General features: G+C 40.8%; 1 protein-coding gene across 1 annotated transcript in view; it reads left to right on the top strand.

Moving 5' to 3' along the window:
* obscnb (obscurin, cytoskeletal calmodulin and titin-interacting RhoGEF b) overlaps positions 1–21,136 on the top strand; it is a 598,125-nt gene that overhangs the window by 460,633 nt on the left and 116,356 nt on the right. Inside the window, exons 108-111 of the mRNA XM_072254438.1 lie at positions 1,373–1,540; positions 3,502–3,604; positions 4,349–4,478; positions 11,394–11,496. Coding sequence (XP_072110539.1) covers positions 1,373–1,540; positions 3,502–3,604; positions 4,349–4,478; positions 11,394–11,496 — 504 coding nt within the window. The remainder of the gene's footprint in view (positions 1–1,372; positions 1,541–3,501; positions 3,605–4,348; positions 4,479–11,393; positions 11,497–21,136) is intronic.

Genomic DNA, 21,136 nt, shown 5'->3' with positions numbered 1-21,136 from the left:
CGTGCCTTATAAGAATAGATTGAGTGAGCTTGGCCTTTTCTCCTTGGAGCGATGGGGGATGAGAGGTGACCTGATAGAAGTGTATAAAATGATGAGAGGCATTGATCATGTGGATAGTCAGTGGCTTTTTCCCAGGGCTGAAATGGCTAACACGAGGGGACATAGTTTTAAGGTGCTTGGAAGTAGGTACAGAGATTTCAGGGGTAAGTTTTTTTACGCAGAGAGTGGTGAGTGCGTGGAATGGGCTGCCGGCAACAATGGTGGAGGCGGATATGATAGGGTTTTTTAAGAAACTCAGATAGGTACATGGAGCTTAGAAAAATAGAGGGCTGTGGTAACCCTAAGAAATTTCTAAAGTAAGTACATGTTCGGCACAGCATTGTGGGTTGAATGGCCTGCATTATGCTGTAGGGTTTCTCTGTTTCTATCTTATTATTCCATATTTCCAGTTTTGATGAAGTCTTGCAACTGAATTGTTAACTCTGCTTCTCTTTCTACAGATGCTGCCTGAATTGCTGAGTGTTTTCAGCATTGATTTTTATTTTTTTTAATTATGACTTCTAACTCCTAGAAGTACGAAGGCAGCAAGTACCATACTGCACAAAAGTCTTAGGCACATGTAAAGAAGAATCCTGTAAAGTGAAGATGCTTGCAACAATAATAAAATGAGGTGGCTAAATATTAAAACATTTACCATAAGGTGCAGCAAACAGTAAGAAACTAAATCAAATCAATATTTGGAGTGACCACCTTTGCCTTTAAAACTGCACTAATTATCTTAGGTACACTGTCTTGCAGTTTTATAAGAAAATTGGCTGGTAGGTTGTTCCAACCACCTTGGAGAACTTGCCACAGTTCTTCTGCAGACTTTGGCTGTCTTGCTTGCTTCTGCCTCTCCTGGTAATCTCAGACAGCATCAATGATGCTCAGATCAGTGCTGTGTGGAGTCTATACTATCTGAAACCACATAAAAAAAGCTAGGGTGCCTAAAACTTTTGCATAGTACTAAATGTGGAAGTGATGCCATTTGCAACTTCCCTCCAGATTATAGGCCAGCCTAATTTGGAATTACAGTGAATTGCCAATTTTTCATACTTACTGAATCAAATCCTGGAACTCCCTATTTAAGAACATCTTGGTAGTTCCTAACAGGGTTTGAAAAGGCTATCCTTTTTAAGAGTAGTAATGAATTGTAATTGCATATTGGCTTTGGAAGTGATGTATAGAAAAAGATCATTTTAGTTTTTAATCAAACCAGATGTTTAAATTAATGTCATTTACCTTTTCTTGTTTGATGATGGATATCGGTTGATATGATAATCTCACAAACATTCATTTAATTGCTCTGAACATAATCATGTTGTTCCACTAGATGGCAAACCTGTGGAGGTTGACCCGCATCACATTATTATTGAGGATGAGGACGGTTCCTGCACCTTGATCTTAGATACTCTAAATGCTGCTGATTCTGGGCAGTATATGTGTTATGCAGCCAGTGCTGCTGGGAATGCTAATACACTTGGAAAGATTCTTGTACAAGGTACTTGATTACAATTTTTGGGTATCTCTTTTGTATTAATGATAGATTTCTTTTATTAAATGTAAATATGTTAAATTCCTTTTTTTCCTGGTATAAATTATAGCATTCTGTTTTATTTTTAAAGTATGTATCTTTTGTCAGTGCAGAGCTTAAACTGAGTTCTAAGTTATAGTTTTCACATAACTGAACTTTCCTGGACTAGGCATAACTATACCAATTCTGTGAATTCAGATGATGCATCAGATATGAAGAGGGTGCCTGACCATATAAAATGGCATATGTGGGATATCAACCTTCTGAAGGAACATTTAACATCCGACACCATTTTCATGTACTCTTTTTAAGATATTGATTTATCCCAAGCACAGTTGATAGTAATGATATTTTTTAAACCTGTAGAAATCGGAAACTGAAATGCAAATGAAAATACTAGAAAAACTTATCAGGCCAGGCAGCATTTGTCAAAGCAGTTATTTTTCAGACCAAAGATCCTTTGTCAGACACTATGACAAAGAGCCTTTTGACCTGAAACTTTAACTCTGTCTCTCTTGCCAATGCTGCTTGATGTACTGAGTTTTTAAGCATTTTCTGTTTTTGTTAGAGTTGACAGTAAGACAGACATGTTTTGAGGAACTTTATCTATATATTGTACGGGCCAAATATCAATCATAAAGGGAGTCATTGGAGAATCCCTCCAATAAAGTACTAATTTCAGCTGAATGTGCAGTTGGAAAGAGGAGCAGATCCACATCAGGATCAAGAGGGATTTACAGTAATTCATCTATCAACTTCCCTGAGAATGCCCATTTGGTAGTAGAAATGTTTTCTGTACACATTAGTTTCTAGTCCCTAAATTTTCAATAGCTAAGGTATATAGTTTAGTTACTTAGCGTCATAGAGCATTACCACACAGAAACAGGCACTTTGGCCCATTTATAGAGTTATAGAGTCATACCACAAAGAAACGGGCCATTCAGCCCATCTGGTCTACGCTAACCATGACCACAGTCTAATCTTGTCCCATTTGCCTTTGTTTGATCCATATCCCCCGAAACCTTTCCTATCTGACGCTCTGCAAGTGTCTTTAAATATGGTTTATGTCCTGTACCTACTTCAAGCGCTTTCATTGTCAGCTCATTTCCATATCAAGGTCAAAACTGTGCCCCTTGGGTTCATATGAAATATCTGCACCCTCACCTTGAACCCATGTCCTCGAGTTCTTGATTTTTTTTTTAGTCCATGCTGATCTAGTTTGCTGTCTAGTCTTATCTACCCATAACCAGATCATAGCCCACCATACCTATCTAAACTTCTTGTAAATGTTGCAATTGAACCTGCATCCACCACTTCTGCTGGCTGCTCATCCCACACTCATACCACCCTCTAGGATCCGGGGTTCCTAACCTGGGGTCTGTAGACCCCTTCCTCAATGGTATTAGTCCATGGCATAAAAAAATTGGGAACCCCTGCACTAAGAGAAGAAGTTTCCTCTCAGGTTCCCCTTTCATCCTAAACCTCTGGTTCTAGTCTCACCCAACCTCAGTGGAAATACAAGAGAAAATCTGCGATGCTGGAAATCCAAATAACACACACAAAATGCTGGAGGAATTCAGCAGGCCAGGCAGCTTCTATGGAAAATAGTATAGTCACCGTTTCGGTCCTGCTGATGGGTCTCGGCCCAAAGCATCCACTGTACTCTTTTCCATAGATGCCTGGCCTGTTCTGTGGAAAAAGCTTACTTGCATTTACCCTGCCTATTCCCCTCATATATACTGCCATTAAATCTCCCTTCATTTTCCTATGCTTCAGGAAATAAAGTCCAAACCTATTCAACCTGTGCCTGCAACTCGGCCCTGAAGTCCCGACGACATCCTTGTAAAATAATATTCTAAATGGTATTTTAATAAACCCATTTTAGGAACCTTTACCATATCAGTTAAAAATATTGTTTTGAATTTCAGTGCCCCCACGGATTGTAAGCCATCTTAAAAACATTCCATTTGTCGAGAATGCAGATACACAGTTTGTATGCACTATTGAAGCGGCACCAGCCCCTCAAGTAAGGTAAGGTTCTTATTTAAAAGGCTTCAGTTTTTCCTTTGCTTCATTTAAAATTCTTCATTCCTCAAGTGAGGTTTTGTGTTAAGACAATAGCTTCATAGACAGTGGTTAGAAACTAAGACCATCCCTTGAAGTTATCCTTCTTTCCCTGATCCTCCATAAAATTCACTTATTTTGATCATATTTTTATGACCTTTAAGGTTTTTTTTACGCGTTCCTGTGATATGCCCTTATCAAAATAAAAAATTGCTAGTAGTATCTTTACTGCAATCCTAAACACTCTTAATGGCCTCTTGTCTGAAATGTTTATATACTTGCACTCTTATCCGCACACCTCACCCTCCCCAACCCCTTCCACAGATTCCCTTCTTCAAGTTACCACTGCTAATTTCTGGTCCTTCAGCTAAACCAGTTAGTCATTTCTCTCTTTAATTTGTCTTTCTCTTCTGACAGTCAGTTCTCTTGTGTTGGTCCCCTTTTCCAAATTTCCATGAATCTGGGGCTTTCCTGCTCTCAATGTGTAAATGTGATCAGCTGTAAAAATATATTTCAATTTATTTGATTTTTTTTGCACCTTGTGAATGGAACAGAATCCAGGCTAATTAAATATTGGCCAGTTGATCATAAAGTTGTCAAGGTTCATTTATTTTTTCACTCAACATGATTTTGAAATATTAGAACTAATGCTTACGGAGTTTTCTTACATACTGCCGCCATTTATGTTTAATTATTCTGTTCTTTTTGAAGATGGAGTACTGGTGGCTTACCACTAACAAATAAGACAAAGTACCAAACTTTCTTTGACCCACAATTTGGAGTTGCAATGCTGATTATCAAAAACACAGAGAAGAACGACCTTGGATTATATGAATGTGAAGTGAGTATGGCATAAAGTTATAATACAATTCAACAAAATTAATATTCATTAGCAAAAGTTCTTTAGAATAGCAAAATTTAATAAAGAATTGTATGTTGATCTGTTTTCATATTCCATACATGTAAAGAGCTCTTCCCAGTCTAATTCACTGTTTCAGAATATGAATGAAATTTATTATCACTCTTAATCAAGAGAAAATCTGCAGGTGCTGGAAATCCAAGCAACACACATGAAATGCTGGAGGAACTCAGCAGTCCAGACAGCATCTATAGAAAAAAGTATAGTCGACTTTTCGGGCCAAAACCCTTTTTCCCATAGATGGTCCCTGGCCTGCTGAGTTCCCCCAGCATTTTGTGTGTGATGCTTTGTTATCACTCTCTTAGGTTACAAGAAATTTGTTGTTTTACAGCGGAAGTACAGTACAAAGACACAAAGTTACAAAGAGTGCAAAAATAGGGAATGATAAAAGAGAAACAAAATAATAAATAAATAAACAAGCAAGCAATAAATATCAAGAACATGAATTGTACAGTCCTTGAAAGTGGGTCCATCTGTTGTGGAATCATTTCAGTGCTGGGACGAATGAAGTTATCCCTTCTGGTTCAGGAGCCTGATGGTTGAGAGGAAATAACTGTTCCTGAACCTGGTGGTGTGAGACCTGAGGCTCCTGTACCTCCTGCCCAAAGGCAGTAGCAAGAAAGCGTATAGCCCGTGTGATGGAGGCTCTTGATGATGCAGTGCTGCTTTCCTGCAACAGTACTCCTTGTAGTAACAAGAAGAGGGCATGTCCCAGATGGTGAGAATCTTTAATGCTGGATGCCAGTTTCTTGAGGCACCACCTCTTGAAGATGGTGGGAAAGGTTGCACATCTGATTCAGCAACAGTGACTGAATAAACTTAAACAACATTCTTAAGCACGCAAGGATAGAACTTTCTATTACCACATCTGAAGGTGCTACCAATTAGCTGTTTTAATCATAAAGCCTATTGATATTGGAGTTCTAACCAAGACGAGGTTCTTCAATTGAAACACGCACAAAATGCTGGAGGAAGTCAGCAGGTCAAGCGGTATCTATAGAAATGAATAAACAATCAATGTTTCAGACCAAGGCACCTCTTCAGTACTGGATAAGAAGAAGGGAGATGCCAGATTAAAATGGTGGGGGGAGGAAAGGAGGACTAGCTAGAAGGTGATAGAATGGAGGACTAGCTAGAAGTTGGGTGGGTGGGAAAGGTAAAGGGCTGGAGAAGAAGGAATCTGTTATGAGGAAAGTGGACCATGGGAGAAAGGGAAGAAGGAGGGGCACCAGGGGGAGGTGATAGGCAGGTGAGGAGAAGAGGTAAGAGGCCAGAGTGAGGAATAGAAGAGGGAAAGGGAGGGAAAAATTACCAAGAGGAGAAATCGATGTTCGTGCCGTCAGATTGGAGGCTACCCTAGACAGAATATGAGGTGTTGCTCCTCCACCCTGAGAGTGGCCTCATCATGGCAAAAGAGGATGCTGTGGACCAATGTGTCAGACCAGAAATGGGGATAGGAATTGAAATGGTTGGCCACCGAGAAATACTGCTTTTGGTGGATGAAGTAGAGGTGCTCAACAAAGTGGTCCCCCAGTTTACGCGAGGCCTCACCAATGGAGAGGAAGCCACATCAGGAGCACCGGATACAATTGATGCCTTAAGAGATTTACAGGTGAAGTGTTGCCTCACTTGGAAGAACTGTTTGCAGACTTGAATGGAAGTAAAGGAGGAGGTGAATGGGTGGGTGTAGCATTTCTGTCGCTTGCAGGGTGAGAATAGTGGGAACGGATGAATGAACCAGGGAATCATAGAGAAAGCGATCTCAGCAAAAAGCAGAGTGTCATAAGGATGTAAAGGTGTTTTTGGTAGTAGGATCCTGTTGAAGGTGGCAGAAGTTGAGAGTGATGTATAGGATGTGATGGCTCATGAGGTGGTAGGTGAGGACAAGAACTCTATCCATGTTAAGGCAGCGAGAAGATGGGATGTGTGCAGATGTCCAGGAGATGAAGGAGGTGTGGATGAACACAGCATCAATGGTGGAGGAAGAGAACTCCCTTTTTCTTTTGTTATGACTTGTAACGTTTTAGAAACCAGCAGCAAGAGATTTCACAGTGAGTCAGGTTGTAATGTTAAAACCACTATCTTTATTAGTATCTACTTATAATATAGTAACTCAACCAAGATAAACAAAAGTTAACAGTGTTATGTGTATATATGTGTGTAAATATAACTCCCAAACTATCGAGCTTGAGGGAACAAGGATTAGAGTCTTGAGATGGTAAAGTAGGAAAGTTCAGTAATCCACGAAATAAATGATGGGAGAGAGATGGTTGTAATCCATAAAAGTTGCTGGTGAACGCAGCAGGCCAGGCAGCATCTCTAGGAAGAGGTGCAGTCGACGTTTCAGACCGAGACCCTTCGTCAGGACTAACTGAAGGAAGAGTGAGTAAGGGATTTGAAAGTTGGAGGGGGAGGGGGAGATCCAAAATGATAGGAGAAGACAGGAGGAGGAGGGATGGAGCCAAGAGCTAGACAGGTGATTGGCAAAAGGGATACGAGAGGACCATGGGACAGGAGGTCCAGGAAAAAAGACAAGGGGGGGGGGGACCCAGAGGATGGGGAAGGGGTATATTCAGAGGGACAGAGGGAGAAAAAGGAGAGTGAGAGAAAGAATGTGTTTATAAAAATAAGTAACAGATGGGGTACGAGGGGGAGGTGGGGCATCAGCGGAAGCCAGAGAAGTCGATGTTCATGCCATCAGGTTGGAGGCTACCCAGACGGAATATAAGGTGTTGTTCCTCCAACCTGAGTGTGGCTTCATCTTTACAGTAGAGGAGGCAGTGGATAGACATATCAGAATGGGAATGGGATGTGGAATTAAAATGTGTGGCCACTTTGCTGAACATCTACGCTCTGTCCGCCAGAGAAAGCAGGATCCCATTCCCATTCTGACATGTCTATCCACGGCCTCCTCTACTGTAAAGATGAAGCCACACTCAGGTTGGAGGAACAACACCTTATATTCCATCTGGGTAGCCTCCAACCTGATGGCATGAACATCGACTTCTCTGGCTTCCACTGATGCCCCACCTCCCCCTCGTACCCCATCTGTTACTTATTTTTATACACACATTCTTTCTCTCACTCTCCTTTTTCTCCCTCTGTCCCTCTGAATATACCCCTTGCCCATCCTCTGGGTCCCCCCCCCTTGTCTTTCTTCCCGGACCTCCTCTCCCATGATCCTTTCATATCCCTTTTGCCCATCACCTGTCCAGCTCTTGGCTCCATCCCTCCCCCTCCTGTCTTCTCCTATCATTTTGGATCTCCCCCTCCCCCTCCAACTTTCAAATCCCTTACTCACTCTTCCTTCAGTTAGTCCTGACGAAGGGTCTGGGCCTGAAACGTCGACTGCACCTCTTCCTAGAGATGCTGCCTGGCCTGCTGCGTTCACCAGCAACTTTGATGTGTGTTGCTTGAATTTCCAGCGTCTGCAGAATTCCTGTTGTTTGCGTTGTAATCCATGTTGTAATAGAGAGAGAAGGTAAATACGAAGTATTCCACAGGTTCCACGCTGGTAAAACGAGTTAACAGTCGCCATAGGTCTTGTCCTTCGTGACGTTCCAAATCCACATATGAATTATCACCAAAAGTGACCTATCGTCTTCCAGTGGTTACCACATGACATACTCAGGCAAGGGCTACACAAGTGCTCCCACAAGATATCCCCAAAATCCACTCCTATGGATTTTACGAAGTGACAGTCACACATTCGTTGTGCACCGTGTGCTGATTTTAACCCAATCTTCTGGGCTTAAAAGATTACCAAACCATCGCAGTGACCAGCCAAAGTCCCGGCAGCTGGTCTCCTCTCTCATTCTCTCCTACGACTGGAAGTCAGTCTGTCTCTGTTTCTGTCTCTGTGTGTGTGTGTGTGTGTGTGTCTGTCTCTCTCTCTCTCTGTGTCTCTCTGTCTCTCTCTCGACTGAAGTTCGCTCTCTGTATATGAGTTTAAGTTCGCAGCAGCCTGTGACTGACGTCGTAGTCCCGCCTCACTCAGGCAATTAAAGCGACAGTCCACAGTAAACGAAACCTGTGGGTTCGTAACACTTTGAAGAAGGAGTACATCTCTATTCTGGGATGGAAAGCCTCATTCTGGGAATAGATGCAACAGAGATGAAGGAACTGAGAAAAAGGTATAGCATTTTTACAGGAGCCAGGGTGGGAAGAGGTATAGTCAATACAGCCATGGAAATAGGTAGGTTTATAAAATATGTTGGCAGTTTGTCTCTAGAGATGGAGACAGATCAAGGAAGGGGAGAGAGGTGTTAGAGGTATACCAAATGATTTTAAGAGCAGGGTGAAAGTTGATGAAATTGACAAGCTCAGCATGGGTGCCTGAAGCAGCACCGGAGCAGTTCTCACTGTAACGTAGGAAGAGTTGGGGAGCATTAACTGGGAAGGCTTGGAACATGAACTCTTGTATGTAGCCAACGAATAGCTGAGGGTGAGGACCAGTTCTGCCAGACAGAGGAAGGTGATGGTGAAGAGGAACTAGTTGGGTCTTTTGTTGAGAAAGAAGCGGAGAGCTTTAAGGCCTCCTTGGCTTGGGACAGAAGTGTAGGTACTGAACGTCTGTGGTGAAAACGAGGCAGTCAGGGCAGGGAATTAGGAGTTCTTCACTTATCTTTATCGCTTGCAATTACAAACTGATATTGAACACTAGTGCTTCAGTAATCTTCTTTAATGTCTTATATTCAGAATCAGAAACAGATTTAGTATCGCTGACATATATCGTGAAATTTGTTGTTTTGCATCAACAGTACAATGCAGTACATCAAAAATGCTATAAATTATAATAAGAAATATATATTTTGAAGAAAATTTTAAAGAGAGCAAGATAGGTAGTGTTCATGGCTTGGTTCATTGTTCATTCAGAAGTCTAATAGCAGAGGGGAAGAAACAGTTTCTAGAACATCGTGTGTGTCTTCAGGATCCTGTACCTCTTCTCTGATGGTAGTAGTACGGAGAGAGCATGACCTGGGTGATGTGGGTCCTTAATGGTGGATGCTGCTTTTATGAGGCATCACCTTTTGAAGGTGTCTTGAATGCTGGGGTGGCTCGTGCCCATGATGGAGCTGGCTGAGTTTCCAAGCCTCAGCAACTTTTTCTGACATAGTGCAGTGGCTCCTCCATACCAGATGGTGATGGGACCACTGGGAATGCTCTTCACAATACATCTGTAGAAATTTGTTAAGTCTTTGGTGACATACCAAATCTCCTCAAACACCTAATGAAATATAGTTGCTGATATACCTTCTTTATAATTGCATCAATATGTTGGGGCCAAGGATAGATCTTCAGAGACGATGACACTCGAGAACTTGAAACTACTCACCCTTTCTGCTGCTAACCCCTCATTGAGAGGGTCACATAGGACCTTAAAAGTTTGCAGCAGTTTCTGATTCTGAAATATTAACAAGTCATGCAGTTAACTTTGCTGGATTACTAATGATTAATAAAAATTGTTCTTACCATGTGGTCAGATCACAAATCAAATATCTGGAATATCAAGTACAGAAGCATGAACTTAATAGCCGCAACATTTCTGGACAAAAAGAAGATTGAAGAGATTCCACTAATTCATTGATAACATTCCTGACTAATTCCAACCGATGTCTCAGAGTAACTAAAATGGAGTCATCAAGTTGTACAGCATAGAAATAGATGCTTTGCTTGCTTCAACTCATACATACCACTTGTGATGTTTATTGAAGCTAATCCTATTCTCCCACATTAGGCCCATTGTTCTGTACTCCATTAACATCCAAGTATCTATCCACATATTTTAAACATTGTAATTGTACCTGCCTCTACTAGTTCTTCTGGTAACTTGTTTCATATTACCATCCTCTGTAAAAAGTTTCCCCTCAGGACTCCTTCAAATTTCTCACCTTAAACCTATGGCTTCTGTTTTAGACTCCAAACACTGGAAAAATATCTCTGAATAACTACTCTTTCAATCCCTCATAATTTTATAAACCTCTAAGGTCACCCCTTATATGTTCCAGTGTGAATAAACCCAGTCTATTTCTTCTCTCCTTACGTAAAGCTTTCCTGTCCATGCAATATCCTGATGAATCTCTTCTGCATCCTCTCTATGGTATCACATCCTTCCTATAATGTGGTGAGCTGAATTATTGCAAACCTTAAAACATTTTCCTTATTTCCAACGCATTAAGGTATTCATGTTCTGTTGTGTGTGAGTAGTAATGGGCCTGTTTCTACAAGTACCAGAAGTGGAAATGAGGACATAGAAAAGCAGAAATCTGAAAGATCAGAATTGAATTCCCTGAAAGCAGTCTGCTGCCACCAGGTGCCATTCAGTCTGTTGTACTCTGGGTCATTTACACAACTTCTGCTCCACTTAGGGTGCCACGGTAGCATAGTGGTTAGTGCGTCATTATTACAGCTTGAGGTGTTCTGGAGTTCGGAGTTCAATTTCAGCGCCATCCTGTAAGGAATCTCCATATGTTCTCCCCATGGAATGCATGGGTTTCGGGTGCTTGGTTTCCTCCCACAGTCCAGACATACTGGGCAGGTTGATCGGTCATGTAAATTGTCTTGTATTTAGGTTAGGTTTGTCGGGGGTTGCGGGGATGGCATGGCTGGAAGGGCCTAATCCATGCTGTATCACTAAAGTAAAATCAAAATAATTCAGCGTAATAAAGATAAAACAATTTCATGTATGTTTAGAATTCTTACACTACTTCACTTGGATATACTTAAAGGAAAATTGAAAGATGAAGGTAGAAGAATGTAATTTCTCGTGCGTCAGAGAAACAGTCTTATTCTACATTTAAACTTGTAAATCTGAATTGTTGACTTTTAATCTCCCAGATTACAAACAAACTGGGTACAGCCAGAGATGTTGCAGAGTTGTACCTTCAGGCCCCTGCCCTAATCCCAGAAAAGAGAAAAGATCAAGTTGTCATGATTGAAGGTAAGTTACGTAATTGCTTTGGCTACTGTGGATATAATTCTGGGAGTGAATTTTAAAACAAATGTTCTGAAGCTGTTGCATTTGTCAGGAAGTGAGGTCAATCAGTTGTGGTTGGATTGTTGAGTTTTTACACTTTCTAAGATTAAATAACGTATGAAATTGAACATTTGTATAGACACTATCTTGTTATATAACTCTTACTTAAAGGAGGTGTAAATTGACAAGGTATAGAGAAAGACAACACATTTGCAGATAGGGCTGGATTATGGAACATATCAGGAACTGGATAAACTGGACAAGGCAGGTAAAATAAGCAGCAGGCTGAGCCTCTTCATTGTGGTTGGAGGCAGTACACAGAAAACAGCTTTAGGACTGATCTGAAAGTGGTACTCCAAGAAAATAACTCCTGCCATTGTTTCAAGATCACCCCTTGTAATGATGATCAGGGAGGCAAAGAGAGAATCTGTGAAAACCTATAAATATGTTATTGTCTCAACAGAAGAACGCATGAACTTACACAACCAAATACCTGTGTGCACACCTACTAAGTTTTCCTGGCTGTCCATGAAGAGTCAAAGAATAAAAAATATAAAACTAATTAAGGAGAGTTTCTGCTGCTGACCACATAGTCCTCGTAGTACCATTTTGAATTTCTACATATCTGTGGTGCAGCTCACATCCACAATAGTTGGTCTCCTACAGAGCTGCCGCCACCAGCACATATGAAGTGTCTGTGTTTCTATTCATTCCTTACCAATTCAAATGTTACATTCCAATGTCACTGGCTGTAGGTCATATGTCTGACATTTAACATCTGTTTATTGGTTCTGCTCCAGGCCAGCGTCCATTTATTTCCCTCTTCCCAGCAACTGACAATAGGTAATTAGATTATGAGAACACTCTGTCCTCTTTTATTGTCATTTAGAAATGTATACATGCATTAAGAAATGATACAATGTTTTTCCAGAGTGATATCACAGAAAACAGGACAAACCAAAAACTAACACTGACAGAACCACATAATTATAACGTATAGTTACAGCAGTGCAAAGCAATACCATAATTTGAGAAGAACAAACCATGGGCTCGGTAAAAAAGTCTCAAAAGTCCCCAAGTCGACCGACTCCCGAGTCCCCGATAGCAGGCGGCAAAAGGGTTACAATCTTAACCCACCGTGGGCAATAGAAAAGTCACTGTTGCAGACAGTGCAGTGAGCAACACTGTCATTATTTTTGACCCCTATTAGGCAGGGGTACACTTTAGTGTAGTCTGGGGTGACGTACGTTTTATATTTTTTTTCTGGAACACTCTGCCACGGTGCGCTCTCGCTCACTCTCTCTCGCTGTCTCGCTTGCTTTCTCTTTCGCGCTCTCGCTTGCTTACTCTCTGGCTTGCTTTCTCGCGCTCTCGCTTGCTTACTCTCTGGCTTGCTTTCTCGCGCTCTCGCTTGCTTACTCTCTGGCTTGCTTTCTCGCGCTCTCGCTTGCTTTCTCTCTGGCTTGCTTTCTCTCACGCGCTGTCTAGCTCTCGCTCGCTCGCTCTGAAAAAAATTGATTTCCGTGATATTGTGTATAATTTGCGGGCATCAGGGAGCCACTATTCATATGTGGGAGACTCCCGGAACTTCCGGGAGAGGTGGGATGTCTGCTCATGGCAAAAACAAAGACAGTTGTTTTTTTTTGTTTCCTCTGTCCTTGATTCATTCAAATTCACTGATTTGCAGACTAATTCTTTTTGGCCAGCTACCATTTTAAACCATAACGTTTCTACTTCCGCTCTCTGAGGCAAGCACTTCGCTCATATCTGTTCATTTTGAACCTTCACCTCTCTTCCTCTCCTCCACACCAATCACCCACTTCTTTCCTTAATTTTTCCACAACCTATCATTTCATAATAGCATTTCTTCCTTTCATCTAGTAGTCTTGTTCTCCACTCTCCTCTGTCATTTCTCATCTTCAAATGTTCCTTCCCCATTCCCTCTATTCAACTTGTCTCTTCGTTTCCCTTATGGGTTAACCCTCTCCCGACTCTGAGAGAGCAGAGGTAGGAACAATGCAAATATAGGCATGGAGGTGGAAAATATTCACTGTTCAGTCAAATGTTGTTGTGAGTACTACTCATTAAGACAATGGGGTGCTCTCCAAAACGTAGCTGACATGTGTCTTATGAGTGTTTGAAATATTTTGGCAAGTCAAGAGTTAAGCCAAGTAGCACAAGTATTTTCTGGTAGTCATAGCATTCACTTGAATGATTTTGTTGAATTACAAGTCAATGTTGATATACAAAATGAGATTGTGAGTCTGTGAATTCAAGAGTTTTGAACTTTTTGAGAGATTGTTATGTTGTTGAATTGCATAGTAAGTGGATTCAGTTCAGGTCTTGCTGCTTGTGGTCAATGACTGCATTATTATCTGAGGAATTACAAATACTGTGTATATAGCACTTAATTATACATAAAAGTACCTCAACATGTTTCACAGATGCATGATCAGTAACTGATGTAGTTACATTAAAATTAGAAGCTGTGATGAAATACTCTCTGGGGTCGATTTTAAGGAGCATCTTAAAGGAGAATGGAAGTGCAGAGGTTTACAGAGAAACCACATATCTAAATTGTTCAACATGTTTGCCAAGGTGAAGGCAATAGACACACCACCCACACTCTTCTAAATCAAAGATAGTCATAGAGTAATACACCATAGAAACAGGCCCTTTGGCTCAACTCATCCATGCCAGCCAAGATGCCAATTTAAGCTAGTCTCATTTAACCAAATTTGGCCCATGTCACTCTAAACCTTCCCTGTCCTTGTATCTTTTGAATGTTGTTTTTGTACCTGACCTTGACCACTTCCTCTGACAGCTCATTCCATGTACTCAATACCGTCTGCATGAAGTTTTCCCTCAGCTCCCTTTTAAATCTTTTCCCTCTCACCTTAAACCTATGCCCTCTAGTTTTTGATTCCCTTTCCCTGGGGCGGGGTGGGGGGGGGGGAAGAGTGTATGCATTCACCCTAACTATACTCTTAATGATTTTATACCCCTCTATATGATACTCGCTTATTCTCTTAGGCCCAAAGGAATGAAATCCTAGCCTGCCTAGCCTTTCCCTATAACTCACTAAGGTGGACTCTTAGTCTCACAAACTACCTTGTATTGGCCTTGCAACTTATTGCCTGCCTGCATGGCACTTTCTCTGTAACTGTAGCACTTCATTTTGCATCCTGTTGTTATTATTTCCCCTTGTACTGCCTCTATGCACTATATGATGAAATAAACTGTATGAATGAAAGTTTTTTTTCTACTGTGTTTTGGTACATGTGACAAAAATAAACTGATTTATTTTAGTCATATTATTATCCTTGAAAGTTATAATCACTAAAACACACTAAGGATTTAAAGCAAAGAAAGTACTTGAGGAAAGATGAGAAAATAGAAGAAAGATAATTTTTTTTGGTATGTAGTATCCTTTTAGGGCAGACGTTTGAGCTAGTTACAACATGTAAATCTTCTTGCATTGTGACTGGTCATTATTTAATGTGTTTTCTAAAATTAAGAAACATTGCCAGCAACATCCTTGCACCATTAGAATTTCCTCATGTGGGTGGATTATTGTGTCTTTGTTAATGGGGTAATGTTACTGCAGTGTTTTAGGTCATGAAGTTGAAGTCTATGTATTTTGCCTTGATTTTCAAAGTATTCATCAATGTTGGAGTTTTGGTTATTTATAAACAACTTATTCAATTTGCTACCTCAGTTGATTATTTTTGTATTATTTGATATTTAAGCTTAGAAAAGATTGGGAAAATAAAGTTGTTTGTAAAATTGTCATATTTTTGCTTGAAACTTGGGTAGCCTTGTGTGACTTAGGTAAAGTCACTTATCCCAAATAATATGCAAAGTCTGGAAGCAAATACTGGGAATTTATTTTGAATTGTTTCTTTTGAATGTGCTATTTTGAAATGAACACTGCTGCCCCGCAAAACAGTGTAGAAAATACTTTGTACAGAAAAGGTAGGTGAAAAAATTCAAATGAAAATCAAACCAGAAAAATAATCATAGCAGGTTTGTCAGTGTGGTAAAACCATATATATGTTGTAACTGGGTTAACTGTCTGGACACGCCCCTCTGCTGACTGCTCCTGTGGCTCCCCCCACAGAACACTGAATAAAGGTGATTTCGCCTTGCCCCTCCCCCTCAGTCCAGGGGCAGACACTCACCATGGAAGTCGTATTGTACAGCTAATAAAAGCCTTTCAGTATTTACCCTACTTCAGTCTTTCGGAGTTATTGAAGGTGCTTCAGTCAGCAATTACAAAGGAACTGTTTACCTTGAAATTCAATTATTTGACACTTTTTTAACAGGATTAGGTATTTTAAAAACTGATTTTTTTAAAGTGAAACACAATAACAACTTTTTCCCTATTAGATTTTTCTTGTCAAGCCCTTTACCTTTTCCACAAATCACCTCCCAGCTTCTCACTTAATCCCACCCCTCCCTCAACCCACCTGGGTTCACCTATCATCTTCAAGCTTGTACTCTTTCCCCTTCCTCCTACCTTATTCTTGTTTTCTCCACCTTCCTTTCAAGTCCTGATGAACGATCTTGGCTCAAAAGTTCAACCATTTATTCACTTCCACAGATGCTGCCAGATCTGTTGAGCTCCTCCAGCATTTTGTGTGTGCTGCTCTGGATTTCCACCATCTGCAGAATCTCTTGTGTTATCAACTATTTCTAGGCTATTTCACATCAAATTTGACAAGGTATTTGTAGACTCGAGTCACTCGTGCGTCTCTGACAGTTTCTATGTCAGTGACAGTTTCCATGTCAGGTCCAGCAAAGAACTTTTTTTTTAAAAAAAACATCTCCAAAAAGGAGAGGTACTGCCTAGCAGAGTGGACATCATGGGAGTGATTGTCGTTGGAGTAGTTTGAGTCAGAATAGTAAGACTTTGGTGCAACAGGAGGGGGCAAGGTAAGTAGGTTAATTCATTCCTTTTTTTCTTATTTAACTCTTAAGATAGTAGGTATGTCTACAGAACCAGTGTTCTGATCTGGGTGTCAGATGTGGGATTTCCAGGAGACTTCTAGCCTCTCCGATGGCCATATCTGCACCAGGTGCATTGAGGTGCTGCTCTTTAGAGACCGTGTTAGGGAAGTGGAGCTGCAACTCGATGACCTTCAGCATGTTAGGGAAGGGAAGCAGTGATTGACAAGAGCTACAGGGAGGTAGTCACCCCAAGGTTACAGGAGACAGACAAAAGAGTGACTGTCAGGAGAGGGAAGGGAGAACGTCAGGTTTACAAGTAGATGGTGGATGTAACATGAACATAAGGAAGGACAAGCCAGTGATTGGGTACAAATGCAGATATAGCATATTAGTTAAATTGTATCACAGGCAAAATTCAAAAGGGCGAAGAATGCAGGACTGAAGGTGATGTATTTAAATGTGCATAGCATTCAGAACAGGGTGGACGAACTCGTGGCACAATTAGAGATTGGTCAGTATGACGTTGTGTGCATCACTGAGTTGTGGTTGAAAGAAAGCTGTAGTTGGGAGCTTAACAGCCAATGGATATACTTTGTATTGAAAGGACAGGCAGGAAGGCACAGGCGCTGGTGTGGCTCTATTGGTAAGAGATGGAATTACGTCTTTAGAAAGAGGTGACATAGGGTCAGAGAATGTTGAATCTTTGTGGGTGGAGTTAAGAAACTGCAAGGGTATAAAAATACACATTATGGGAATCATATCTAGGCCTCCAAGTAATAGTCAAGATGTGGGTTGAGATTGCAAATGAAGTTGGAAAAGGCATGTAATAAGGGTAATGACACACTTGTAATGGGGACTTCAAAATGCAAGGGGATTGGGAAAATCAAGTTGGTGTCAGATCGCAAGAGAGGGAACTTGTTGAATGCCTACAAGATAGCTCTTTAGAGCAGCTTGTGCTTGAGCCTACTCAGGGAAAGGCTATCTTGGATTGGGTGTTGAGTAATAACCCAGATTTTATTAGGGAGCTTAATGTAAAGGAACCCTTAGGAGGCAGTGATCTTAATATGATAGAATTCTTACTGTAATTTGAGAGGGAGAAGCATAAGTCACACGTATCAGTATAGCAATGGAAAAGAGGGAATTACAGAGGCATAAGAGGAGAACTTGCCCAGGTGGATTGGAGGAGGATACTGGCGGGGATGACAGCAGAGCAGAGATGGCTGAAGTTTCTGGGAATAGGTACTAGGAATAAAGAAACGGTAGTTGAATTTGACTTTACATCTGTCTTCTCTGTGGAAGACACTAGCAGTGTGCCAGAGGTCCGTGAGTCTCAGGGAGTAGGAGTGAGTGCCATTACAAAGGAAAAAGTGCAAGGCAAATTGTAAGTTCTTAAGGTGGATAAGTCACCTGGACCAGATGGACTACATCCCAGAGTCCTGAGAGAGGTTGCTGGAGAAATAATGGATGCATTGGTTATGATCTTTCAAGAATGACTTGATTCTGGCATGGTCCTGGAGGACTGGAAGATTGCAAATGTCACGCCACTTTCTAAGAAGGGAAGAAGGCAAAAGAAAGAGAGTTCTTCGAGGAAGTAACCAGCAGAGTGGACAAAGGAGGGGCAGTGGATGTCATTTACTTGGATTTTCAGAAGGCATTTGATAAGGTGCCACACATGAGGCTGCTTAACAAGATAAAATCCTATGGCGTTACAGGAAAGATACTGGCACAGCTAGAGGAATGGCCGACTGACAGGAGCAGCGAGTGGGAATAAAGGGGGCCTTTCCTGGTTGGCTGCCAGTGACTGGTGGTGTTCTTCAGGGGTCAGTATTGGAACTGCTACTTTTCACATTGTTTGTCAATGATTTGGATAATGGAATGGATGGCTTTGTGACAAAGTTTGCAGATGTTATGAAGATAAGTGGATGGGTAGGTAGTGCTGAGGAAGTAATTCAATTGCAGCAGGTCTTAGACAAATTGGAGGAATGGGCAAAAAGTAGCAGATGAAATACAATGTTGGGAAATGTATGATAATGCATTTTGGTAAATGGAACATAGTGCAGACTATTATCTGAATGGGGACAAGGTTCAAACACCAAACGTGCAGAGGGACTTGGGGGTCATTGTGCAAAACTCCCAGAAGGTTAATTTACAAGTTGAGTTTGTGGTAAAGAAGGCAAGTGCAATGTTGGCATTTATTTCAAGGGGAATAGAATATAAAGCTTTATAAGACACTAGTCAGGCTGCATTTTGAGTATTGTCAACAGTTTTGGGCCCCATATTTCAGAAAAGATGTGTTGTTGGAGAGAATGCAGAGGAAGTTCACAAGGACGATTCCAGGAATGGAAGGGTTAACATGAGCATTTGACAGCTTTGGGCCTGTACTCATGGGAATTTAGAAGAATGCATGGGGATCTCATCAAAACCCTCAGAGTGTTGAAAGGATTAGATAGAATAGATGTGGAGAGGATGTTTCCTATAGTGGGATTATCCAGGACACAGTCTGAAAATTGAGTGGCGACCTTTTAGAACAGAGATAAGGAGGAATTTTTTTTTTAGCCAGAGAGTAGTGAATATGTGGAATGCTTTGCTACAGGCTGTGGTGGAGGCTAAGTCCATGGGTATATTTAAGGCAGAAGTTGATAGTTTCCTGATTGGTCAGGACATCAAAGGATATGATGTGAAGACGGGTGTGTGGAGTTGAGTGGGATCCAGGATCAGCCATGATGGAATGGTGGAGCAGATTCAATGGACTGAATGGCCTAATTCTCCTCCTATGTTTAATGATCTTGTGGCACACTGACATCATTCACCATCGGACACAAGAGATTCTGCAGATGCTGGAAACCTTATGCAATACACACAAAATGCTGAAGGAACTCAGCAAGTCACATAATATCTATTGACTGGAATGAACATTGATGTTTTGGGCTGAGTCTGGCTTGAAGCATTTTCATGGAAATTTGGAACAGGTAGACCCTGTAAATTATCATAGGTCAATTCTGGAATGATGTGATCTCCCAGACTTTCCAGCAAAGTGTCAGGCTGAGATGCCTGCCAAATCAAGGAATTACTGATATTCATCCTACAAGAAGCCCCCTACCTTCTCTGTTACTCAAAGGATATGGTGAGAAGGCAGGTATGGAATTGAGTAGGATCCAGGATTAGCCATGATTGAATGGCATAATTCTGCTCCTATGTCTTATGGTCTAATAATGACTGCTCTCTCACAACCTCAAAATTACCTCTATTCATTACCCCTTATTACATTTCTCATTTCACAGCCTCCTACCATTTAAACCTCTTTCTTTTGATCTTTAATTGTCCTATGCCAACTCCCCTTCAAACATTAGGTCTCTCCATTTCTTCTCCACTATTTCCACCACCATCATGTACACCCAATCTACCATCCCAAATACAGTCCACAGTGCGGGCAAGATTTCAGGCAGTTGGAATTTCTGACCACAGTGTTCAAATGATGTATCAGGTAGGGCCGGTCATTGAAATGATTCTTGATTTACCGTTGCAAAGTCTAATTGTTGCATTTGTGAGGAGGTACAATTTCTCAGCAAATGTTGGGCTAAAAGGAACTCCTTCAAAATGTTAAGCTAATTAATTCTGTATAAAAATCATTTTAGTTTTTAAAGCAGTTTTTCAACAACGGTTAATATCTTTTTTATCTGTACTCTGACATCCACAGTGATTTCTTTGTATAATTATATAAATTGAATGCTATAATCCTAATAGCTCCAGAGATAACTTGCATTCTTTGGGAAAATTCCAGGTGTAAAGATACAAAAAGCATACTTTTTCTATGCCATTTTACACATATTTAAACTTCTGTTGTAACTTTATTAAAAGTATGCTGACTCTGGTATCACGATGATCACAGTGTCTTCAGATATTAGACATTTATGGGGAAATAAAGGGAAGTGGAGTAGAGGTACATGACAAGAGGTGATTCTCAACTGTTTGGTAGGGTGGTGGGTGCACTAATGAGAAAAGACGCCTGAATGTGACCTGGGAACTCTTGATAAATTTTCTCTCTGTTTATCAGTCATTTTGTAAAGTAGCAATCAGTGAACAAAAGTAAACACCTAGCAACATAGCCATTTAAAATATACTTTACAAAGGAACAATAGTAACAGGCTTACCTTACATTGGACCTCTGTTTAGTTAGAGTCATGGAGTCATAAAAAAGTACAGCACAGAAACTGAACCTATGGCCCATCTAGTCCATGCCAAAGCTCTTTAAACTGCCAATCGACCTGCACCAGGACCATAGCCCTCCATACCCCTACCATCCATGTAGCTATCCAAACTTTGTTTAAACGTTGAAATCAAGCTCGCATATTCCACTTGTGCTGGCTGCTCGTTCCACACCCTTGAAAACAACATTCAGCTGTGTTCATACTTTTCATAAAAATCATTTAGTCAGTAAGTCATTTCTGGTTTCTTCTATTCCTTTCTCTTTAAAATTGGTTAAATTTAGAATGCTGATAGTTTTATCCTTCATACTTTTATTTATTTATACTAATAAATTGGAAATGCATTAACAGAGTTTAGTTTAAATTGAAGTAGAGGGTACCATTGTCCCACTTTGCTTAGATAATGTGAGCTGTGAATTAACATGTATTTGTTTGTGATTTAAAAACTA

Source organism: Mobula birostris, chromosome 3 (genome assembly GCF_030028105.1).
Source record: "Mobula birostris isolate sMobBir1 chromosome 3, sMobBir1.hap1, whole genome shotgun sequence".
Classification (NCBI taxonomy): Eukaryota; Metazoa; Chordata; class Chondrichthyes; order Myliobatiformes; family Myliobatidae; genus Mobula; species Mobula birostris.
The sequence above is the reverse complement of the archived record's forward strand: the minus strand, read 5'-3'. Positions and strand labels throughout refer to the sequence as shown.